Source organism: Lepidochelys olivacea (assembly GCF_965140295.1).
Source record: "Lepidochelys olivacea isolate rLepOli2 genome assembly, chromosome: 8".
In the NCBI taxonomy this organism is placed as follows: domain Eukaryota; kingdom Metazoa; phylum Chordata; order Testudines; family Cheloniidae; genus Lepidochelys; species Lepidochelys olivacea.
This window is the reverse complement of record NC_140418.1, coordinates 56778022-56804235: the sequence shown is the minus strand read 5'-3', so window position 1 is coordinate 56804235 and position 26214 is coordinate 56778022. Positions and strand designations below refer to the sequence as shown.

The following is a 26214-nucleotide window of genomic DNA, read 5'->3' as shown; positions in this document are numbered from 1 at the left end:
ATGAGAGGATGATCTCTACTAGTTCTAAAATCTTGACGGACATGGTGACCATAAACAATCAGTTTTATCTATGAATTGAACTAACTGATTTATTAAACAAAGGAAGTATTAAATGTAAAACCATGTTTTGATAAACTATTTGTATGCATCCAGCACGTTTCAGATAGTTCTACTTAATAAAAAAAATATTTGGAGCATTTTTAATTGAATCTGAATTTCCATCCAAACAGAGCTAGTAAATAAGAAATGCATCATTCAACATTTTCTAACATTATAAAAATTAAGTATCTGAATAAGTTAAGCTATAGAATTGCTTAAATAAATGTGTATAGATATCCTCCTGGTTAGGAAAAAAAAGTACCACATGTAGTGCAAAGGCTATATTTAGTTGCAAATCAATATGTTTTAATGATTACCAACCAATGAGAATCAGCCTTGCTTTAGGAAAATAACAAAAGGTCCAAAAGCAAAACACGATTGAAACTGATGATTTAAATGAAGGTTTTCTGCTTGTTGATTTAAATCGTGATTAAAATCAGTTATTTAAGTAGCTTTGATTTAAATCAACCCTGAAATGGCCTATGTTGTTTCCTTGCTGAGCACCATTTTTTATTTAAAAATTGTGCCCAGATAGGCAAAAAGTACAAATCAAACAAGGTGATGCGGCCAGTGGAGGCTCTGAAGTGAGAAGGAGACAAGTCCACGGTGACCTGTGTTTTCAGCATAGCATCTTGACCTCTGATCTAGCTTTGCCACCCTCACAGTAAGCAGAGTGTAGTTTAGAAAAGGTTTGTTTCTAGTTTTCAGCAAAGTCTTACTTTATCTGAGGTGGTTTACCCAACCTAAGGCAGCCCAAAGGAGTGCCTACCCCCGCTCCCCGTGCTGTGCTCTAAAGCACTGCTCTTTAAGTTGCTTATTTTGTCTCTTCTCTCATATTTAAAAATTGTTCAATTCAGGGGTTATTTCCTTAAACACAACTAGTCAATACACTGAAGGTCACAAGTAGAAATGGAGCCAAACTCTGAGCTCCAAACAACCCAAACTTGGGATATGTTGAAATCTGAAGCCATATCTGAATTTCAGAAATGGTTTTATAACGGACTGAACCAAATCCCCAAGTCTAAGAGCCGCTGCACTTTGGGATGTTTGAAAGTTAGACCTGAGTTTTGGGGCTTGAGTCTATATCTAGTTGCAGTTGCAATGGGATAGCACATGTTTGTTGATAGGAAACAAATTAAAGAAATACTCTATCTATGTATTCTCCACACACACGCAGATCTGGAGAGATATTTACTTACCTTGGCATGCTTTGCCATTGGGCATAAGACGATAACCAGTTGGACAGACACACTGATAACTTCCTAGGGTGTTTCTACACTCATGCTGACAGGCATCTCTGTTTTCACATTCATCAATATCTGCAAAAAAGCATGAAAATATAAATGTTAAATTCTCAAGCAGACTGATCTCTGTCTTTTTTGCTAACCAGATCAAACTGGTCTGATCTGTGTGTGCAGAAACTTCTCCAGCCAGTATACTAATACAAAAACCTTTGAGTGATTAATCTCCGTCTGATGCAGTGCACATACTGAGCTGCTTGGGAAGTTTTAGGATCTCCTTGTGTCATGGGATGGCCATCTAGCAAGTCTGAGAAATCCTTTCCATTCAAAATACATGTATTCAGTTGCTCATAATTTTTTCTCAATTTTTAATTTGGGGCTGAGATTTGGCATGTCTGATCTCAATTCCTAAGTGATTAATAATCATAATTTTTTTAAAAAAATAGCTCTTGGGGATCCCGCACCTCTTTCTGATATAAGATTTTTCAACGTGAGTATTATATATTCCACAGGGAGAGGCCAGGTTGCTGGCACCCAGTGCTGGAGGATAGCCTGGGGAGAAGAGAGAGGGGAATACCATGGGGCAAATTGCCTACAACACGTGGTCTGCTGTAGGGTCCAAAACCAGTCAAACCCTCACCAGACAGTACAGGGGAGCTGGTTGAGGAGAGGACTGAGTCAGGGTACCCAGGAAATGCACTGATTCGGCACATTGCCAATAGAAGCTTCCACTTATGGGAGCTGCTGTACCAATTTAAAGCTTTCCAAAGGGTGAATCCCTCCTCAGGTGCAACAGCCTCCTTCACAAGTTTCTGCCTCCCTTGACAAGGTGGGACTTCAGCTCAATATCTGGAAAGAGAGAAAATTAGTCTATGCTCTTTGTAGACTTTTTATAGCTCCGAAGTAATGCAATAGAATTAGACCAGCAGGTTAAGATTTTCCGAGCAGGACAGGGGATTTAGACACAGGCCTTCCTTAATTCTAATTCCTTAAACTGCTTGAAAACCTCCACTTACTTCAGTAGTAAGTCCTTACTCAAGCTAAACTTACACTGGCTCAGACCTTTTGTGGATTATGTTTGGGAGGAACATCTGTTCACATTCCCACTCCCCCACCTGTGTCTCACACAAAATTCTTTACATAAAAATTCAACATCAAATGGTGAAAGAGATTTGTAATTGTAATTCCCAGGGTCTGTATTTTACCAAATCTTAACTGTTCTCCTTCTCTTGGGAAAGGAGTCTCATGTACTATATCATTTCCAGTTTAGACCGGATTAAAAATCTAAATTTCAGCTCCACTAAAATGACTTGTAAGTATATTACCTGAAAAAATGGATCCTTTACAATGGACCCTAACCCCCATCTCCCACTGACTTCAATGAGAGCTGGATCAGGGCCCTAAAGATCAGTTTAAATCTTTAGACTGAGAATGGATATTCCAAAATCTTTGACTGAAATAGTTGTCCACAATAAACGGTGCTAACTAGAAAACTTGTCAGAAGTCAATACAAGTTTGGTTAAGGGCCGCATGACTGCAACATATGTTTATTAGCATTAATTATTAAGTCTTCTGCTACTAGAATATAGCACATGAGGATTAGTAGCTATTTTGTGAGTATGTCGTGCCTATGATGTGCATCCATGGCAGTATGTGCAAATTGTCTAAAGCAGCACAGACCTCTCTATTACATGCATTCAGAAAAGTTACAGTAAGGGCCAGACTTCCTCACCATGAACAGTACCTTATGCAATATGACTGAATATCCCATTGACGTCAATAAGAGCACCTGAGGAGTAAGGGTGAAAGTATCTGGCTTTAAAGCAGCATATTTGATAAAGATTAAATCACTCTTCATGTCCTTTGCTAGTTGTCATGCTGCTCACTCTCTTTTTGAAAATTAAAGTGAGTGTCTGCTCCAAGGTCATCCCACTCTCCTTGTTCCACAATGCAATTCTGTCCTTATTTATTATTTGCTTGTTCGTTACGGAAACAAAACATGCACAGGTGTGTATTCCAATCCCCAGCCCTCTTTCTTGCCTATTATCTAGGCTGTGGTGAAAATGACCAGCAGACATTAGAGGGTCTGGGTAGTGCTTGTCCACTGCCAATAAAGATTGCCTTAGGAAAAAGGTCTGAAACTCTTAACTGCTAAACATGAAGAGGTCAGTTCTATTGCCCTAAAATAAATCAGTCAACAACATGTTCTACGAGGTATTTGATTTCCCTGGGAGCAGAATTAGGCTTGTAATGATGAAAACACCTAGCCCTTCTTCCTTGGACTTCACAGAACTGTAGATAGGCAAAAGGCCTGGTTTTCTGAGGTGCAAATCACCTGCAGTTCCCACTGACCGCAGTGGAATCTGTAGTTGCTCAGCACATCTGAAAATCAGGCCATTAGTGACATGCCTCCGGTCATAGAGTGGGCCAATCGCAAAGAAAACCCATGTCTCCTTACTCCCACATACAGCGAAAGGGCAATTCTGTCTTTCTGCAGAGCATCTTGTCTGATATGCTCAGTGGGTTGCAAAGAGTACCGTTACTCCTACGTTTCACAAGCTATGTTATCAATTTCAAACCATTCTAAAGTGTGTGTTTATGCTGCACTTACAGATGTGACTAGCCTCTACCTATACCAATGAAGCTATTGTTTCCACAGTGTCTAGTCCAGAAATCATTATTCAGAATCTGCTCAGGCCAAATTCACATTGAAGTCAAAGGGAGTATGATTAAGATGTATGAGTAAGATTTTCAGGACTGGACATATAGTGACCATTGGTTTTCAAAGGGAAAAAAAGTCAGAGGAAGGCTAATACCCACAGAAGGGAAATATAGTAAGACATTATCTGTTTGAGAATATACAGCAACTGACCAACAAAATATGAGGGGTGTGGGGCGGGAGGGGTTCCACAAAAATTTTACTAGCACTTGTTTGGAAAAACATGCATAACTCATTGAAAATACATCATGGCAATAAAAAACATATGGCACCCTACACCATCATTCTTCGAAGCAAGCGATGAGAAATGTCAATATGTGAAGACAAAAGAATTGGATAGACATGGCTGACATTTACCTATACATTTGTCATTTCGTGCCTCATAGCCTCCAGGGCAAGATTCTCTAATATTCCTTTTAGTCCTGGAGAGAGGTATTCTGCTGTTTCTATACTCTGAGTAGGAGCTGTAGAGATCTGAGGCGTGCCTGTAAAACTGTTGAGGTTGATAGTTGTCTCTCACAGGGGAGAATTGAGCATAGTTATAGTTATTGTAATAGGTGCCATAATTTGGCAACCTCTCCAATCCAGCGCAAGATGTCCCATCACCTAATAAATGTTGTCCAGGTGGACAGATACACTTGAAGCTGCCGGGGGTGTTGGCACATTGAAATGCACACGGTTTAGGCACTTGTTCACATTCATTAATGTCTGCTCATGTGACATGATCCAGAGCAACAAACCATATATAAAGGGAGAAAAAAAACACACACACATACAGAAAAAAATACATCAGTCTTTGGAGCAAACTGAGGACATAAATGAGATCCTGAATGAAGTCAGTAAAATATGCAGAGCCCAATGCCAAAAAAAAAATGGGTACAATATTTTGCCATGTACAGTAATCCATCTTACTCTTTCCATGAAACTCGTTAGGACATGAGACTGTAGCACTCAGTTTTTATCCTGTGTGGATTAAATCCCTTTGAGGATTAGCACACAACAGGTTTGTATTGGTGGCTGTGAAATGGGGCGGGGATCTGTGTTTATTCCTTTCACTCCATGCTTGCAAGGGCTGAGTGATTCCTGTAAGGTGGTGATACTTAGACTACAGCTTGAGAGCCACAAGTAGCTCTTTAATGTGTCGTCTGCGGCTCTTTGCAGCACATATTAAAACACTGGCTAATAATTAAATCACACAATCAGGATGCTTTTACTATGTTATTTACCAATTAAGTTATCAACTTGCACTAACTTATTTGCTGTGAGAATTATATATAAACTAAATATCTCCCATCATACTGTTTAAATATTATAGTACAATAGTAAATTAAACAATGAATTCACACAACTGTGGCTCTTTTGGGTAATGTTGATCACTAATTTGTCTCCTGAACCGCTGAGGTCTGAGTATCACTGCTATAGTGACTGAAGTTAGCTGAAAGTCAAATTTAAAACCCCAGACTTTCCTGAATGTTGATTTTTTTTCCCATACTAAAAATCCCAAACTGTTGGTAATTTCAGATTTATTTCTTAGACTCTTTCTGGATGCTCCACAAGCAGCATTGATAGGCTATGGGGGTGTCATAAATATAAAGGGAAGGGTAAACCCCTTTAAAATCCCTCTTGGCCAGAGGAAAAATCCTTTCACCAGTAAAGGGTTAAGAAGCTAAAGGTAACCTCGCTGGCACCTGATCAAAATGGCCAATGAGGAGACAAGATACTTTCAAAAGCTGGGAGGAGGGAAAAAAACAAAGAGTCTGTGTCTGTCTGTGTGATGCTTTTGCTGGGGACAGAACAGGAATGGAGTCTTAGAACTTAGTAAGTAATCTAGCTAGGTATGGGTTAGATTATGATTTCTTTAAATGGCTGAGAAAATAGCTGTGCTAAATAGAATGATATTCCTGTCCTTGTGTCTTTTTTGTAACTTAAGGTTTTGCCTAGAGGGATTCTCTGTTTTGAATCTAATTACCCTGTAAGGTATCTACCATCCTGATTTTACAGAGGTGATTCTTTTTTACTTCTATTAAAAGTCTTCTTGTAAGGAAACTGAATGCTTTTTCATTGTTCTAAGATCCAAAGGGTTTGGGTCTGTGGTCACCTATGCAAATTGGTGAGGATTTTTACCAAACCTTCCCCAGGAAGTGGGGTGCAAGGCTTGGGAGGATTTTGGGGGGAAACACGTTTCCAAACAAAGGTTTCTCAGGAACCCAGATAAAGTTTGGTGGCGGCAGTGGAAGTCCAAGGGAAAAGGGTAAAATAGTTTGTACCTTGGGGAAGTTTTAACCTAAAAGTAAAAGTAAGCTTAGGAGATTTTCATGCAGGTCCCCACATCTGTACCCTAGAGTTCAGAGTGGGGAAGGAACCTTGACAGGGGGAAATTGTGTCCAGCTCTCCTTTTTCATGTAAGACTACTCTGTTCTTCTGGTGCCTTGGGAGTACATAAAGGAGGAAGGATTCTAGCCCCAAAAGGCATGTGGAAAAATCCAAGAGGCACTAATATATGTTGTGTATCCTTGGTAGTAGCACAATTTCTAGTAACAGAGGAAGATGAGATCCATTCTACATGCTGTGATACTGAGGTAGAAGGAGCTACAGTAAGTTATTGAGATTTCTGGGCTGTAATGTTGAATTTCCACGCTAGGGTGAGTGGTGATGATCACTGACCCTTCAAAAAGTCCAGAGGTTTAGTTCTATTTGAGGAAGACTCCAAGCTTTTTGTTTGTGAATTTTCTCTGAATTATCCAAAGAATTCAGGTCTGCAGAGCAGAGGTCACAACAGACACTCTGGGCATTGTTTGGGCACTTCCACTTCTGGGAGGAATCGGGAGGAATCAACTTTTTTGCATTTAGTACTTTTTATTTACATAGATTCCAAGGCTGGAAGGGACCACTGTGATCGTCTAGTCCAGGGGTGGGCAAATGTTTTGGCCCGAGGGCCACATCTGGGTATAGAAATTGTATGGCAGGCCATGAATGCTCACGAAATTGGGGTTGGGGTGTGGGAGGGGGGTGAGGGCTCCGGCTGGGGGTGTGGGCTCCGGGGTGGGGCCAGAAATGAGGAGTTCAGGGTGTGTGAGGGGGCTCCAGGCTGGGGTGGGGGTTTAAGGTGCGGGGAGAAGGGGGAGGGCTCCAGCTGGGGATGAAGGGTTTGGGGTGCAGGAGGGTGTTCCGGGCTGGGGTGGGGATCAGGGCTGGGACACGGGTGCAGGAGGGTTCTCGGGGCTGGGACTGAGGGGTTCAGAGGGAGATCAGGGCTGGGGCGTGGAGGGGTGGCTCAGGGGTGCAGACTCTAAGCAGCTCTTACCTCAAGTGACTCCCAGAAGCAGCAGCATGTCCTCCTCCGGCTCCTAGGTGGAGGCATGGCCAAGTGGCTCTGTTCCGCACTGCCTGGTCTGCAGGACTACCCCTGCACCTCCTGGACAATGGGGGTGGTGCTTGGGGCGGGGAAGCGTGTGGAGCTGAGCCACCTGGCTGTCCCTATGTGTAGGAGCCGGAAGGGGGCCATGCCGCTGCTTCCAGGAGTCACATAGAGCAGCCCCCGACCCTGCTCCTTGGCTGGAGCGCCAGAGTGGGGCAAGCCCCAGACCCTGCTCCCCAATGGGAGCTTGAGGCCTGGATTAAAATGGCTGGCAGGCTGGATCCAGCCTGCAGGCCATAGTTTGCCCACCCTGATCTAGTCAGACCTCCTGTATAAACACAAGCCATAGAACTTTCCCCATATAATTCCTACAGCATATCTTTTACTAAAACATCCAATCTTGATTTAGAAATTGGCTGTGATAAAGAATCTGCTACAAACCTTGGGTAAATTATTCCAGTGGTTAATTAACCTCACTGTTAAAATTTTTCTCCTTATTTCCAGTGAACTTGTCTAGCTTCAACTTCAAACCAGTGGATTATGTTTGACTTGTATCTGTTAGACTGAAGAGCTCATTATCAAATATTTGTTTGATTTCTAAGCTTGACAAAAAATTCAGTTTGGGTTCAGGATCAGCAAAGGTTCTAGTCAGTTTTTAACAACATCCAAAATCCAATCCTAGTCAAAACGTGACTTTTTTTTTAAGGGTTAATAGTTTTACAGAAGCACATGAAGTACAATAAAGGTCCTGATGCAGCAGGGTGATGAGTTGAGTACTTTCAGCTCATTGCAGGATCAAGCCCAAAGTTTGCCCCCCGCTTCTCCCAAGAATGGAAGAAACGGCCACATTCTTTAATGTGGCCATATGAGTTGTGATTCTGACACTTACATACCCAACAACTGAAATGTTCAATTAAGTAATATCTGTAGTAGGCAGAGATCCCGTAAGTGCAGGCGACTGGACTGGATGACCTATTGAGGTCCTTTCCAGTCCTACACTTCTATAATTCTAGGGGAGGTTCTGTGGTTTTTTAATAGTATTAAAATTAGGAACACTTCAGGAACTTTTCACTTTTTTGGATAACTTTCAATCAATATAAATGTTAGGAAGAATGGTTTAAAAATGGAGGGAAGGAATGGACTGGCAATTCATTTGATCTAATAGAAACTAGTATACTTGAAGGATCAGGGGTTTGGGGTCTTAACAACACTGACTGGGCCACAAAGCATAAATACAGTCACAAGTTTTCTAGGTGTCATTGTTTAAACACATATTCTGAGATTACTTTAAGTAACTTGTCAATTAAGAGTAAAACAAAACAGTGAGTGATGGATGATATCACATCTTTTATAAGGAAGTCCTTAGCAACTGCTCTTTGTTCGTTAGTGTTGTTACGGATGGAGTGCCAAAGAGACAATAAAGGAGCAAAATACTAAAAAGGAAAAGAATGTAATGGAGGAATGACTTTTGTTTTAAAGACTTGTTTCTGGTTGTTGTTGGCTAATACTATATTTCTTAAGACATCTGTTAACATGTTCATCTCTAAGCCCTCAGAATGAATAGAACGGATTGAGATTAAGATCCTTAGCCATAACAAATCTCTATTAAACTTCTTCTATGTCCCTCCATTATTTAAAGAGGGTTTTTTTAAATTTATCAAACAAGTAATAATAATCTTTGTAAAGTACATATAATTTTAATTTACATAAAATCATATATCACTCTTAAAAACAACCTGAAATATTGCTAAAAGGTATCATTTTGGTCCCTTTTGGAGATATACAGCTCTTAACCCTCAGACAGAAAGCAGTGATACTAGTCTTTTAAAAGGGACATTGTCTAGAAATTTAAGTCAAGAAGGTAGGGTGTACAAAAATGTTTACAAAATCTCATAGGATAAAAAATGTTTGTTTTCTCTGAAATTCTTAAATAATGTTGTAGTTTGAGATTGGGATTTAAATCTTCGTTTGTGGTGTTGGAAATCTAAAGACTGCAGTATTATTCTAGTGTCTAGTGCACAAGAACCAGTGAGAAAGGATGCTAACTATAAATAAATGAAACTGACTAGTTAATTTCATTGTTCAACAGAATGAAAAGCAGAAAAATAGACAATATAAATGTCAGAGAAGATATCTGATTTAAAATATTCTTCCAGTTTGATTATTTTCAGGAGTTATAAGCAACACAGCTAAGGATTTTTTTAAATGAGATCAGAGCCTTAGCGGTATAAATCCGCATAGCTCCACTGAGTTCATTGGAACTTACTTGATTTATACCTGTGAGGATCTAGACCATGACAGTACCCTCTAGTGTGTGATTAAGAGGCAAAATATAATAAAAACAAAACATATGGGTAAAGAAATCTTGAAACTCTGTGCAATTAGTTACCTTACATACAGCATTTTTTACAACTTAGGTTTCAAGTTTTCTTACCTGTGCAAAAGAGTTTTTGGTCTGTAAAATAAGCTATATCCTTTGCAGTGAGTTACAGATGAGACATATATGAAGATATGTAAATGATGAAAATGAAAAACCCAGTAAGAATTGCAGCCATTTTTACAGGAGCAGCATATATGACAAAGTAGCAAAAAGTCACAGTTCTGCATTACACCAAAGGCATGCTTAGAGTGCAGGTGAGCACTGACCAGATGGCAAACCAAAGCATTCCATAGACAGTATCCCTTTGATTATGCAACATAAATATCAGATGTACATCAGAACATTAAAAAACCCTAAAATACATCAGCTTTTAAATTTGTAAAACTAAATTTTCAAATTTTCCCTGAAATGCACTCCTTTCTTTTGGTATTAAAAAGAATCTAGGCTTTTCTGTTTCAAACAACTGAAGTTTTCAAACCAGTTACTGAGTATTTAATTATCAAGCTTTCTATCATATCTTACTATGGACAACACTTTGTTAGGATATAGATATTCAGGCCTGTCTGCAAAGGCCTATACTTTAAGAATTTAGGTATATGTTTATCATTTAGCTAGTTATAGAGATATAAAAGAAAGGAAAGGATCAAAATCACTGTCTGACTGTATAAGGCCTTTTCTCACTGTGACAGTCTGAGGCCCTGTTCTTAGGCCAATGCCTCTGGCTAAGCAGCAGAGGCAGCCATAAGCTGGGAAGCGACCGGTCACATCCTCGTATTCCAAACTAGTCACATTGAAATAAAGTGCTCTTGGGCTGTTAGGCACTATCCGGACAGGATTGTATTCCTATCACCTCCAGAGAAAGGGAAGTGCCTAGAAGATGTAAAAGGAAACTTTTAGTTTGAAAGCATTCTGTCTGGCAAGAACTCACGTATCAATAGCTGGGATGTGAAATCCTCATTTCTTTGTTGTTCTATCACAGTAGTCCCCATTCCCTATTGTTTGTCTGTATAATCTCTGTCTGCCGTATAATTAATTTTGCTGGGTGTAAACTAAGAAAGGTGGTGGGATATAATTGGTTAAATAATCATGTTACAATATGTTAGGATTGGTTAGTTAAATTTCAGGAAAATGACTGGTTAAGGTATAGCTAAGAATATTACTGCAATATATAAATTAGGGGCAAACAGGAAGTAAATTGGGGTTCGAAAATAAGGAAAAAGGAACTTGGATTTTAGCTTGCTGGAAGTTCACCCCAATAAACATCGACTTGTCTGGACTTCAGGTAGTGTTGCTCTCTGTTCATGTGAGAAGGACCAGGGAAGTGAGAGCGGGAAGGAATAAGCCCCATAACACACTTGATAGATGGTAGTAACTGAAACTCCCATTAGAGTTCCGTGAGTGATGCACCAATATTTAAGTTAGACAAGCTATGATATTTTGAAATATCTCCTATAAAATATTAATCAAATTGATCCTATTAGCATTCTAAGGTCTGTAGAAGTCCAGGAACTGATATCAGTGGAAATGTTTCATACACTTGAACTGACATTATAATGATGGCCAATAAACTGTATTAAAATATCTCTGCTGAAGATATTAAAATGTTATAGTGAGAATTCTTTTACTTGAGGCTAGACCGGGGTGGGCAAACTACGGCCCGGGGGCCGGATCTGACCCCTTAGGGCTTTGGATCCAGCCCATGGGATTGCCCCCTGTGGTGCCGCAGGCCCCGCTCTGCTCTCAGAAGGGGCTGACACCACGTCCCTGCAGCCTGGGGGTGGGGGCAGAGAGCTCCATGCATTGCCCTTGCCTCCAGGCATCACTCCCCACAGCTCCCATTGGCCAGGAACGGGGAACCATGGCCAATGGGAGCTTCGGGGAAGGTACCTGGTGGCGTGGCAAGGGCAGCTCGCGGAGCCCTCTGCCCCCCACTCCCCCAGGGACCGCTGCCACCCCAGAGCCGCTTTAGGTAAGTGGCGCCGGTCCAGAGCCTGCACCCCACCCCCCAACTCCCTGCCCTAAGCCTCCTGTCTGCACCTCACACCCCTCATGCACCCCAACCCCCTGCCCTGAGCCCCCTGTTGCACCCTGCACCCCAACCCCCTGCCCTAAGCCCCCTGCCTGCATCTCGTACCCCTCCTGCACCCTGAGCCCCCTTATACACCCTGCACACCACACCCCCTCCCAGACCCTGCACTCCTTCCCGCACCCCAACCCCCTGCCCTGGCCCTGCATACAATTTCCCCACCCAGATGAGGCCCTGGCCCTATGCATACATGGGAGAAAGGTGAGCCCATTTATGGAAGAAGCCTTTACCACAACTTGTGCCCCATACACAACAGCCATACATAATCAGTGTCTGTAGTCCAGTGAATATACGGACTTCACTCTCCCTGTAGGGAGAGAGTGCGAGGCAGGATAGCATCAGGGCAATATCTCCCTCCCTACATGCTGACCAGGAGACCTAGAGGAGTGCACAGCTGTAACATACTGCATCATCCTAAGGGTGAGTTCTAGGATGGATCATGCTTCCGAGGCACACTATCCCTGCTGGAATTCCCCTAGGATGGACCAACTCCAAGCCACACTCTTCTTAGGCCTAAATCACCCAATCTGATCCCAAGTGTGCAGCCTGCATGTACATAACCATCTTTATTGTTAAAGAAACTAACTAAAGCAAACAGATTTGGAGTTACATCTGCCATGATGTCCTACAGTCACCCTAGAATGCCTGGATATTGCAGCACACATGATATACACCTTCCACCACTGTTCCAAGACCCATAAAGCACTGTACCTTGGTACAATTAAATGCTTTAACAGAATAACTGTCATTAGGAATTGTTTGCAGTTTTTTTAATGAAAGTCATTTAATTTTAATGTAGGGGATTTTGAGTGCCCAACATCAGACTGTATAGCCTACAGCCTTCAAAAGGGATAATGTCCCTAGGTTTATTACAATACAAAGAGGAGCCAAAAGCAGTAATTGAGAATATGGAATGGTATTAATGTAGGCTGGTTTCCACTCAACATACCCAGACAGGGTCTTCCAACTCCCTGGGATCGATACCCTCTTGGACATGCACAATGGTAGCTCCCTCGTGTATTCTCACAAATCTGATTGTACCTGCAGTGATGGGTACCATCTCTGCATTCGTCAATATCTAAAGGGAACAGAGGTAATTAGTAGTAGTCATATTTTTCTTAAGCCCTGGTTTTCTCTTTCTAAATATAGAGAATAGAGTTACACCAGGGAGGTATCTGGTCCTGTATTCACAAAATATCTGATCGTGGTGGACATAAAGATTGGATATCAGTCTGCACCCACTGTGTGACAGATGGTGGTGGGTCTGGATTATACGGGGACTGGAGATGGAAATAAGTAATCTTTCAGCTGAGTTGCATCTATCTAATTCAATCTTTTCATACATTTCCAGATGATTATTACCAGGTTTTTAACCTAACCAAATCCAAAACACTGAGGTGGAAATCTGCCTCCCCCTGGTGTCAGTTGGAAATTTGACAAGGCCCCTTGCATTGCTTAGGCTAAAGGCACCCTGATAAGCAACAGGAACTTGTGAAAAATAAAAACCTTAAAAATATATTCAGGAAGAACAGGTACATTCTGCAGGATGTTCATACATAAATCCAAAAGGGGCACAGTATCCCAGCCTCCAACACTCACATGAGTTTTCTAGGACAGAGAGTGAAGGCGGAGGGGAGGGAAAAGGAAATTCAGGGGCCCAACCACTGTTTTTCCTCAAAAAAAGAGAAGAGAGCAACAAACAACATCCTTCTACCATTTGTCCACAGGGGGTCAGTGAAAGCCTGTGGGTGATAGAAAGCCTTGCCACTTGTAACATGTCCCTCACTAATTAACATGAAATCTCACCAAGAAGTCACAGTGTATACATGCCCTTGAACCAAGGAAAGTCAGTGCTGCTGGGTGTGCAGCACCTTTGAAATGTAGGTCATTTATTTAGGTGGCTAGAGAGTATCATGAGGAACCAATTTTTGGAAAATATTAGCTATGCCCTTTCTTTTACAATCATTATATGGTAAATAAACCAATGTACTCACCAATGCATGTTCCGTTTTCTACTTTGGTCATTCCATTTGGACACAGGTCAATGCACTTATAACCACCACGTGTGTTCTTGCAGTGCTGGTCTGGTCTGCATACATTCTGCCGGCATTCATTTACATCTTAATTAAAAAAAAGAGAATTTACATTGCTAACTGATTTTCTTATGCTCCATTCTCAAAGGCCAAGGCAACCCCAATATAATTATACTAGGTAAGTACCGTTGAAAATGTGTGTATACAGTCTGTACGTGTGTATCAAGCACATCTGACAGTTTCCCTTGCACTCTGCTCATTAATCCATTTCCACTAAGTCAACTTGTGTTTTGCAAGCCCACTCAAAAAATGTTAAAGTTTGCATCCCATGTTTTAGAAAGGGATCCAACAAAGCAGGGGATTCACTGTTTTTGCATATACCATAAATCTTCTATAGGGAATTTCATCTGAATCATGTTAACACATTACACTGAAATCCATTCCCCTGACTCTATAGTTCATTTCATACCCATGCATTTTCTGCCTTTTAGCTGATATCCGGGGTCACAGCCACAGTGGAAACTTCCTATGGTATTGAAGCAGCGCTGATGACAGGAGTTGAACTCTTGGCATTCATTAACATCTGTTGAATAATGCAAAGCCTTAAATGTTATAGCTGTGGATCTTGTAATAATTTGTAACAAATTGTGCTTTGGTATATTTCATGTTGCAGGCTCTGCTTTGATCTAAGTTCTTATCCTTCTCCTTTTTCACATATTGCACACCATGAGTAGTCAGGCAAGTGATTGTTACATGAGAAAGAACTGCACAGTGACATAGGAGTGGAATTTTCTGATATAGATACAGAAAAGTATGCTTACCTCACTACATAACAAAGGAAAACACATACTGGACTCAGCAACAAGAATGTTACTTTGTTCTGTAGACAGTAAAATGTCACTGATAAAGTATCACTTACCAGAATGATCCAAGAACACCTCTGTATATCAGGAATCAGTAGGAAGCTTATTCGCAGAGAGCCAAGACATTCTTGGGAAAGTTACTTACAAACATGGCTTAAATAAAAGTAGTGTCAGTTTATTAGAACTAAGGTCAGAGGACTGCACACCTTGACAGCTCAATCCATCAGATGTTCTTCTAAAGCCAGTTCCACACCTAACCACACAACGATAGGAGCCAATGACATTCTCACATTCCTGAGCAGCATGGCAGGTATGTCCACCTAATGCACATTCATCAATATCTACAATAAAGTGCAAACAATAAAAAATGTATTCAGTAAATGAAAATATTTTGCACCTTAGGAAATAATAAACCATTCTGGTATAATATATGAATGCCATCAGTAAATTTTATGTTCTTATGCTAGTGGCAAAAAGTCTTGTGTCCAGTCTGTGCATGTCGTTTGAAGTCTGGCTTACCCTGACACGTTCTTCCATCTGCTGATATAGTGAGGCCTCTGGGGCAGGAGCAGTAATAGGTTCCTATAGCATTATGACATGCATGAGAACAAGGATTTCGTACTGCACATTCATCTTCATCTAAAAAATAAAAGTGAGCAATTTTACAAGAACCTATGGGATTGCATGTGTGTCTCAGTGACAGAACAGGACAAGACTGTTCCTGGCCTTTCCATGGGTTCACAGAGGGTATGAAGTGTTTTCTCCCTCTTTATGCTCTCCATGCAATGGCCAGGGACAGCAATGCTCACTGTAGTATTCTACTTGGCATATAATTCCTTGTAGGATACTCCTGAAAGTAAAGCATCTCTATATTACTCCCAAATCAGGCCAGCATGCTAATCACATAAGGCCTGGTTCTCCCTTGTGTTGCACCTATTTGACTTCAGTGAAAGTCAATTAAATTCAGTAAAGCTACACTGGAATAAACTGCAGCAGAGAATCAGGCCCACTGTATTTCAGAAAGCCAGTCAAGATAATTGACATGGTTTGAATTGATCTGTGCAACAGAAAACAACATCCTTAAAAAGTTTCAGTTCAAGTCAAATGTTTTTTAAAGGTCTCTTTGTATTTCTTTAGAGTTTGACATCTTCACTGGAATTTGAAGGAGTGAAAAGTATGTGTATGTAGTAGATATTTGTTGTTCAAGTTAAGACTCTATTTTTAAGAGACAGTTTCACTTACAAAGATAGGGTCTGATCTTGTTGTCCATTTGGAGTTCTTCTTGAGTTAGATCTACAGGACTGAGCAGTTCAGTTTTAAAAGTGATTTGTACTCTGTATGTACCGCATTCAGTGACACTATACAAAAGCAACCTGTGTGCAGTGTATTTGATTATATTTATGTTTTCGTTTTCATTTCCTTACCTGAACAGAAGGGCCCAGTAGAGTTCAGACCAAACCCAGTAGGACACTGATTGCTATGGTCTCCTATGGGGCAAAGGAAACCAACCATTACTGGTAGTTGAAAAAATATGACCATCTCATGGCTTTGAGAAGATTAAAATATTGCAGCCTAATGATTGGCTAACCAAGTAATTTCAATCAGTGCACAGTCCACACTTTGAAGCTAAATATAAACTTGGCATTGTGGGACTCCACTGAATTTCACTGATTTCCCATAATGAGTTGTTCAGTGAAGGCATGATTTGAAGACAACAGGATTGTACAGGTTCATCTGGGGGCATAACTTGGTCTGCAGTTGTTCTGTTACAAGCAGTAGTGCATGAAACAGAAAGACCCAAGCTTACTTTCAAATCTCAGGGTAAATTGGAGGCTGGTAGTTAGGAAAAAAAACATCTTTTACTTTGGCAAATGAAATAACTGTGATCTAAAAAATAGTGAGACAGTTTAAATAAATTCCCCCCTCCCAACCTTTCTCCCCAGCAATGACATTTTTACAAAGTCCTTCTTAAAGATAAACAATAGGACTTTTAGGAGTGGTTTTAATAGGCCTAAAGTGGAATTTACGAGGTGCACAGGGCCTTATGCTGGCCACTTAAATTCATTCAATGTAACCCTTTCTATTGGAAGCACTGTTGCTAAAATTAGTTTTTGTTTCCTTTTTTTTTTTTTTAATACATTGCAGGTTTTTAGTCTTTCAGGTGAATCTTTAGGATAATATAGCAATAGCCCATTATTTCACAGAGTCTCTTTCTGGGCCCCATTCATCATTACCCTGTACTTTGTATAGTCATTTGCACCAGTGCAAGGTGGGTGTACCATGCTACCTATTCAGGATGGAAGTATTTTACACTCACTTCGCACTGATGTAAATGATTATACAAGGTGCAAGTAAATGGGCCACTTTCTCTCTCTTGTTCACTCTTGTATTATATAGTTCTGTGTGGTTTCTCATATTACTATCACCAGCATTTATCATGCATCTTTTACTACGTTGCCTGCACTCTACCTATATTAATCCCTCTCCACCAGGATTTCTAATATTCTGAATCTCTGAAAAGCTTTTAAACAACTGCCATTAAAAAATAACAACCTGCTAGAAAAAGTTTCCTTTCCTCCTCTTCCTGCTCTTGGCCTGAAGCACAGAGTGGGCTACAGTCAGTACTGGAGCAGTACAGGTTAAAGGCTCGGTATGTCGTCATCCACCAGGACTACAGATGAGTCACTATTCTCCAGCTTTACTAGACTTGTTTCTAGCCATCCATTGTCACATCAGCTCTTAAAAATGCAAGTAATCCCAAACAAGAGCCAATAAAGCCTATATATACTGCACCACATCATTTATGTTTTCTGTGCATTCTGATATTTTAATGAAAAATCATTTTAGGAATGATTTAGAGGCTCTTAACCAAACTTTTCTCTTTCAGTTTTTAAAAATGGCAGTTTGAAGCTGTTCAGAGGTATAAGTAGTCCCAGCAAAAGTGGATTGGGGGGAAGTGCAGGGGTGGAAATGAGAGGTATAAAATAAATACATAGCTATATAATAAATTGGAAGTGCCATCAACATGACATATGTGGTATCTATATGTGTACCAAATAATCTGAACATCTCAATAGCCTCCTCTTCCAAGATCATACTCTACTGTTGAGGATATTCTATTCTCCCAGTACTCTTCAATCATCGTATCATTTTATTTTGAAGTGAGCCTTACTCTAATTTGGATAAATTTTCCATTAATAAAGAGTCAATACCTTTTGCAATGGAAGCATGGATTCTAAAAGCTAGTGTTTCTTCTAGTGGGTTGTACTCTGTTGCAATAGAGGAAGCCCGGAGTGTTTCGAGCAGGAATGGCATTTTTCCTCGAGTGTGATCATAGGTAATGGTGTGGTTCCATGTATATGGTACGCTAACTCCATCTATGGTGAAGAGCCGTGTAGAGTAGGCATACAGTTGTCCAGGGCCAGTCTGAATATAGTCTTCTGTGTAATCCTGAAATAAACATCACAAATCAAGATCTAGGCACCAGCAACTGGATCCTCTGGCTCAGCTAGTATACTGCAAAAGAGGTTTTTTGTTTTTAAATAGCATGAGATGTATCTAGAGAAAGGTGCTTTTTAAAAAGCTGGACAAATTGTACTGCAAGTGGCACATCTATTTAGCTCCAGTTACTATAACTGTTGAATTTTAATGGCTCCCACTATATGGCCCTATTATTAGTAAGGGAAATAACTGTAGTAACTGAGATACCACAGTCTAGTAGCAATTGGTGGATCCTGACTTTAATGATGGTGACTGTATGACCATATTTCCAACCCCCATCCCCCCGACAACCATAAGAGGTTCTGATTGGTTTGATAACAAGATCTCTTATGGTCTGAAGTGCTACTAGCAACCACACAAGATTTATTATTTAATAATCTAGGAAGTTTACTGGAAATGATAAGCTAACTAAACAATTTACTGCAGAAGTATTACACCACAGTAAGGAAACTTTTATAAATATTTGAGGGCACTACATATTGCATTGTATCAAAATGTCAAAAAAATCTAAACATCCTTATTTACTATACCCCGTATTTATATATTTAGATTGGTTATCCATCAACAAGCACATGCAGATGTGACATTTATAATTAAAAAAAAATGCTTTCAGGATAAAAACCAGTTACGAAATCCACGATACATAATTAAACCCTTGATCCCTATTGTTAATCCAAGCAAAATCTTCCATGGCTTGACCAAGCAGTTAAGACTTGAAGTGTTAAATAGTGACTTTAGTGGAATGATGGAGTAAAGGGGTTCCAAAGGTGTGGAATGCCCTGCCACTAGCCATGAATAGTGGAGCCAGTGGTGCAGTGAGTCAGTAGATCAGACCTCTTTCAACATGATGAAACTATCAGACAAAGCAGTGAGATTATAACCTCCTGCTCTGAAGACTGCCAGACAAACCAGTCTGTATCTGATCATTTTGGGGAAAAAAGTATGGGAAAGTCCTCACATTTAGAAAAAGCTGATTCTGTAAGAGAAGCGAGGCAAGTCAGAGTAATTAGACTGCTCACCATTATGGACAACTCCATGGGACAAGACTTGAATACTGTGGCACAGAAAAAGGTCTTCCTTACCTCTGCCACAGCCACATTATAGGAAAGATTAAATCATCGAGATTTTATGGAATCTGACACAGCATGTTTTCTGCAACCACAGCTTTAGCCTCCATCCTTGCAGATGACCTGTGACAGAGACCTTTGAGGGCACTCTGAAGGTAGGGAAAACTTTGCCAGGGTTGTGCGAAATGGAGGACTAGCATCACCCTTACAAAGGTCTAGAACCTAGCTTGGCCCATCAGCCTTTTGCAGGAGACAAAACAGGCCATCTTCCTGACAGAAGTAGACCCTCACCTTATCTTGGAGGAGGAGGTGATCTGATCATGATCAAGAACTTTCCTTCACATGTCCAAGCCAATCATAAAAATAAGTCAGAATACTGTAACATAGCTTATGGTGCTGTATATGTCTGTATTAAAATACGTCAGATAACAAAAATATAAAACTGAAGCAAGAGTGCAGAGATGTCATTTTTGCTAGTAATTTTACCTTCACGTTAACATCAGATGAGGACTGTAGCTGCAGAACATAGCCACTCACTACCACATCCAGCAGTAATGCTCCATCTGAATCCAAACCACGGGCAATATGAGTCATTCGCAAAATCTCTCCTGTGAATTTTAACACACATTGATTTGTAACCTATCATGATTTGTGATTTATGTTAACTGCACAGTATTTGAATTAGGTCCATATTGAACCATGTTAATTTATGCTAACATGTCATTCATGTGTATAAACACTAATTTTCCCTATATTAATCCTCAGATTCAAATTAGGAAAAGCAAGGCTATAAAGCCTCATGTCAGCTAGTTATCCAGAACATGCTGCTGTGAGCAAACGTAACTAAGGTAAATGATATTCATTAAGCAATTCAACCTTGTATTATGCTTGTCACATAACAATGGGACACAATCTCTATTTGTAACTAACCAGTTGCAAATTCCACTTGAGTCTCTCTCTTGAAGATTGCGTTGGTGAGAGTAAATCCATTCACTGCTTCTCCAATTTCCTTTGCAGCTGCCCAATAAATAGGATTTAGAATGGAAACTAGCTTCCTCATTGCTGTACCTAAAGAGAAATAACATACTTTTAAAAAATTCCCCTTGTGTGCTCCTCCCTTCTCTTGATGTAAAGAAAATGTAAATATATTAAAAGACCTCCACCTCCCTCCTGCCCGTGAAAAATTGAAGCCAATTCCTTAAAATCTTGGATAGTGCCTTAATGAAAGGCAACTGAAAACTGACAAACCTAAGGAAGATTCCTAAGTGCCATCTTTGTTTATTTATAACTCAAGGAAGCAAACTGACTTACCAAGACTCCGAGGGACATTTGTGATCTTTGCTTGTATTATTCTAGTGTCAGAATCAGGGCTATCTGTTACTGTGGAATTCAGGAAAGCAATTCCAAATTCAACATCATTAATATTTCCAATAACACTTCCTCTGGCATGTGGAGGCCCACCTGTTGGGAGAAGTGGAAAAACACCCCATGTGTGAAAACTCTATTTGAAAGAAAAATATTCAAGAGCAGCACTGAGTGCTCTGAGAGAACACAAAGTTCTCTATGTGCAAGTGGACTTATATTTTATGGAATGTTTATTCATATAATAATAATCGTAGCTCCTCATATCCATAAGGATACCAGGACCGTTTATAAATGTAAGCTGATATATAAATTATGACCCAGGAATTACTTTATGGACCACTGAAATGCAGCCACTTCTGGGCGAAAAGCAACAATTGTTGAACAGTGCAAACTGGTGCTACACAACAGGTTACGGCAGGTAAGAAAGTACAACTGAAACTACTGGAGAATTCAGGCAGGCGGAATGTAATTATTTGGCCAGGACACTGGAGTGTATTAGTCATACCAGATGTCAAGCGAGACTTCTGTGTGTTCCCACTGTTTTAGAAAACAACAACTGACAAAACAGAACGTATTGGCAAAGACAGACGTGTTTTCTATTTTTTTTTAAAATGTATTAATATTATTAAATAGAACTTTACACTAGTATAGCACCCCTCTTTTGAGGATGCAGAAGTGATTTTCCCATATCACTTTCAGATTTATTCTCACAATATCATACATCTATAACAGTAGTTCTAAATCAGAGGTGGGCAAACTACGGCCTGCGGGCCACATCTGGCCCGCGGGAGTGTCCTGCCTGGCCCCTGAGCTCCCGGACGGGGAGGCTAGTCACTGGCCCCTCCCCCGCTGTTCACCTTCCCCCGCAGCCTCAGTGCGGGAGGGAGCTGCACTGCGGGGTCAGGGGAGAGCAGGAAGGGAGGCTCCCCTACAGTCCCAGGGGAGCAGGTGGGTGGTGCAGGTGGCGGGAGTGCGGCGAATGCAGGCAGAGGACTCAGGAGGAGCACCGGGCGGCCGTGCAGCCAGCCAGAGAGAAGAGGAGCTTTGAAGGGGAAATCGCCGCTTCTCTCTGGCTGCCCCTGCTCCTCTTGAGTCCTCTGCCCACATTCGCAGGGCCACATTCTGAAAGGGGCTTTAGAGGGGGCGGGCGTTGGATGGGGGTGGGGTCCCGGGGCGTGTGGATAGGGGTCAGAGCAGTCAGGAATCAGGGGGAGTTGGATAGGGGGTAGGGTCCCAGGGGTGGGGGTCCCAGGAGGGGGCAGTCAGAGGACAAGGAGTAGGGGAGGTTGGGTGGGTTGGGGGTTCTAAGGCGGGGCAGTCAGGGGGCGGGAAGCGAGAGGGGGTGGATAGGGTTAGGGTTCGGGGAGGCACAGCCTTCCCTACCCAGCCCTCCATACAGTTTTGGAACCCCAATGTGGCCCTCAGGCCAAAATGTTTGCCCGCCCCAGTTCTAAATCGTTTCACTGTTGTGCACTATTTTTTAAACTAGAGATAAGAGCTGATTGAATTAACCATTGCAAACATAGCTCCATTTGCTGTTTATGAACCATTTGGAAACTAGCCTGCATTTCTGCAAATGTATTTATTTCTTGATAAGCTCAGGTGAACAATTTTCAGCTTTACACCTTGTTCAGTGTGACTATTATTTATTCAGTTTTCATGATATATGACTGGCTGCCTTAGTTGCATGGTTTTTTTTGTTTTTTCAACAATGCAATCATGGAGCAGAAACCTTTTAAACACTGCAGGTTTTGAGTTTAATTGATCAAAAGTGCCTCTGGAAATTCTTTTTGAAAACTGTCAAATGCTTCAGCATTATTATAACAGCATTCTGCTGACTATAGTTGGCCAGAGAATGGTTACCAGATTCTCCTTAAATGCTATGACATGTCTGGAGAAAGGATATGCTGAATGAACAGGTTTACTCATTACTGAAAGATTTATAAATAATAAACTAGGCATTTTCTTTGGTTCATTTGCTTTGGTGTTCAGTCTCTGCAATAACATACCTGGACATGCTTGGATGTTACACCTGGAAAGCTGTGAAGAGTCTCCTGGGCAAGGACGTCCACCATTTGAGGGGGCTGGATTAGTGCACAGCCGTGTTCGGGTCTGCTCCCCTCCTCCGCAAGAAGCAGAGCATCCGATCCAAGCTTGCCATGTTCCCCAGTTTCCATCCACTATAAACAAGGATGCAACGTTGAAAGAACTGGCTTTTTGTAGCAGATGTTTCAGATTTTATACAGAACAGTGAATTACACTTCAAATATTAATTCCATGTTGTATTTTTCAAGATGTCAGCTTTATCAAGGATGGTGTACCATTTTCAATGATAGTTTATGTAGGCAGGTTGCTGCCCCAAAAAGTGCAATACCTTTGAAATTGTTCATGCCCACAGATCAGCCTTACTCAAAAGAAAGAGGATCTTTCAGGGAATGTTTCCAGTGCAATGAATGAGGATTTAGTAGAGAGATATGTGACTAAGTCCCCAGGCATAATATAACTAGCCAAGAACATTATTTGCACAAAATGGGGTGGTCCCTGCTACCACCTCTATGTCCACAGAGTCCCCCTGCCAGTGGAATACACCATGGCTCTTCTGTGCAAAGAGTGGGCGCAGGCTGGTTTTGGGGGTTCCCTTATGCCACAGTGCAGGCAGGTTGCAGTGAGAGAATCCGCTGCCTGGACTCCCAACCTAGACCAAGAGAATGCTGGAGACAGAGACTGCTTCCAGCCTCCATTTGTGGGCTGGGCACTGAATCAATGGATTTGGCTCTGTAACAATAGCAGACTGTTAATGAGCAGAGATGAAAAACTCAGACTGTGTCCCATTCAAAATTGGCTCAGTTAGGTAGTAACTGAATGCTATTGTCACCTGACAGCTGTTTGGTTGCCTTGTGTAAAAAGAGCTAGTGGTCTCAGACCTGATCTTAGTGAGCAGGTGTCCACATTCAAAATTTACTGTCATCCTTGCTGACAGTCTCACTAGAGACTCCAAATATTTGACCGGGGCTTGGAGACTGAACTACCTTCTTAATCCTAGAGGTGGTCAGGGACAACAAAGCACATTGAAGGTCACTGAAGGGGAATAATGAGCAAAAGAGGGTCTTTCACCTCTGGGGCTAAGAACTGGCATTTCTCACAAAAGCTAACATTCACATGGACCAAAGAGATCATTATAACAAATTAAACTAAAATACCAGATGGGTGCCACACAGAAGGAAAATACATTAATCATTAATAAAAACATTGAATATTTTTAGTTCTGTTGTTAACCATGGCACAATTGAATGCAATCCATTTCTGGATTATTGTTGTAAATACTGAGCCAAGATATCCCCATGGACTTGAGAACAAGTTTCAAATCACAGGGCTTGACTGGTAATTCAATGGAACTCAGTGGGGTTGAGCAGGGTGTGATGAAATAAGAGGAGCATTAGGCCATTTAAGGCTGCTTGGTAAAAAGACAAGTTTTAGCTATCTAGGAGAAAGCAGCTAGATTTGGTTTAGGTTTTATTAGATGTACTGACTTTGCTCCTGTAATACATTATAAAAGGGTCACTGGTATACTCTGTAAAATGTCATTAGTGTGAGAATTAAGAATTGTTGGGGGTATGAAGGGTTTTGTTTTCACAAGCTATTTGTCTTTTGATCGTTATTTCCCTTGTTTATATAAAATATAACCCCTTCAAGGGGGAATCATTTTAGTGTGACAGACACTTAATTTTTTTAATAAGAACCCAGTAAGACTGGATTAGATCTTTCTATGAAGTTGGGCATAATTACAGAACTTTTTTCTTTCCTGCTTGCCTAGTATATGCATCTTGGTCTCTGAAGCACGTTAGAAGAGGTTTATTTATTGCCTTATGTTACCATATAAGCTCACCAGGGCATAAGTCAGTGTTACATCTCTGTATCTGCGTGTCAGCCCCTCCACATGCTCTTCCACCATTGACAGGGCGAGGGTTGTCACAGGTCCGATATCTCCTCATCTGGCCTCCATTGCATGTTCGGCTGCATGTTCCCCAACCACTCCATGGACCCCAGTTGCCATGAACTGCAAATTTAAAATAAAAGTCTTGACATACACTCTGCTTAATGACAGCAGATATGGAATCAACGAACAGTTAAACCAGAAAATATATTTTCTGAAGAGAAATTTTTCACACGTTTCCAAGTTTACCACTCTTTTAGCCAAAAAGTTCTAGAGTTAAGCATCCAATTGAGTCATTTTTGCCACTGCAGGGGTATTCCACAGAGTATATTAACAGTCCCTTGAGCCCTGTAGTTGAGTGCTTTACTACTTTAGGAAAGCACGCAGCATATAAGTCAAATATCTAATGGAGAGAGGTACTGAAAAAGGCAATTACACTGACTGTGTGTGTAAAATAGCAAGATTGTGACTTAAAGATACTGCCTGCAACTCATGGAAGCATGCTGCGTCTGACGTTGCTGCAGGAGCTCACACAACACTTACTACTGCTATGTCGTTTAGCAGTGCTTACTCCCCAACTCCCAGCCTATGCAATGGTGCAACTATGCTGACTGATGAAGAGGCTGGTTGGGGATACGGATTTGCTCTCATCCCTCCTCCTTTGGGGAGTCTAGTGCAGCTTCTGGTATCCAAATCCCACTTTCCATTGCTTGCCAAGAGTGCAAGGAGCAGGATTGGGTCGGTGCCCTGTGCAAGGGCACAAGGTGAGGAAGAAGGCTCTTTTCATTTCCCCTATTACCATATACACACTTTGTGCCGCCCTGCACATGGGTTCTCAATCTAACCCCCAGGCATCCCAAACACTTACTGGGGCAAGGGTCACTGTTGCAGAAGTCAATTTGTACATCATTTCCTTCACATTTGTGCCCGCCAAACTGAGGGGCTGGGTCTGAGCAGTCCTTTGTCCTCTGCCTGGTGCCTCCTCCACAGGATACAGTACAGGCACTCCAGCCAGCCCAGGTGGCCCACTGCCCATCCACTGGTTAAAAATTGATGACATTGTGCAATGAAACTTTCACTTTTTAAATAATCAAATCTAGCATAGTTGTATCAGCAAAATACTGCACTAAGTGTTGTGCTGAGTCTCAATCCATGCAGCCCCTTGAACTACAATAGGACTGCAAAGGGTGTAACCCAGAACAGGATCTGGCCCATTACTTTTTTACTTAAATTAAAATCCATCTGTTAGCATAACAGTTGCAGTGACTGTCCATCCACAATGACTCCCCAAAATTCTCATGTGCCTGTAAGTAGGTCAAGCAGGTAGGATATGCAATCACTGAAATCACCGACGCAATAAGATGGTCGGTAGCAGGCAGGCAGGCAGTGGAGGTGCTGAGTCACCCAAAGGGAATCCTCAGCTACTCAATTAGTACAGCTTCAAGTCTCCTTTTCACCACTAAGAGGGTACAATGGGGATTTAGCATAGGATATGGCACTGTGTGTTCAAGATTCATAGTGTTTGAGGCCAGAGGGACCATTAGATCATGTAGTCTAACCTCCTGTAT

General features: G+C 41.3%; 1 protein-coding gene across 1 annotated transcript in view; it reads right to left on the bottom strand.

Moving 5' to 3' along the window:
• The window catches only part of HMCN1 (hemicentin 1), a 325574-nt gene that overhangs the window by 5378 nt on the left and 293982 nt on the right, over positions 1-26214 (bottom strand). The window contains exons 91-105 of the mRNA XM_084636570.1: positions 25515-25685; positions 24599-24769; positions 22722-22892; positions 20659-20808; positions 20278-20415; positions 19834-19955; positions 17992-18229; positions 16204-16266; positions 15299-15418; positions 14986-15120; positions 14386-14499; positions 13878-14003; positions 12833-12961; positions 4417-4767; positions 1299-1418 (exon numbers count right to left, since the gene is read on the bottom strand). Of these exons, the coding sequence (XP_084492696.1) occupies positions 1299-1418; positions 4417-4767; positions 12833-12961; positions 13878-14003; positions 14386-14499; positions 14986-15120; positions 15299-15418; positions 16204-16266; positions 17992-18229; positions 19834-19955; positions 20278-20415; positions 20659-20808; positions 22722-22892; positions 24599-24769; positions 25515-25685 (2319 nt within the window). The remainder of the gene's footprint in view (positions 1-1298; positions 1419-4416; positions 4768-12832; positions 12962-13877; positions 14004-14385; positions 14500-14985; positions 15121-15298; positions 15419-16203; positions 16267-17991; positions 18230-19833; positions 19956-20277; positions 20416-20658; positions 20809-22721; positions 22893-24598; positions 24770-25514; positions 25686-26214) is intronic.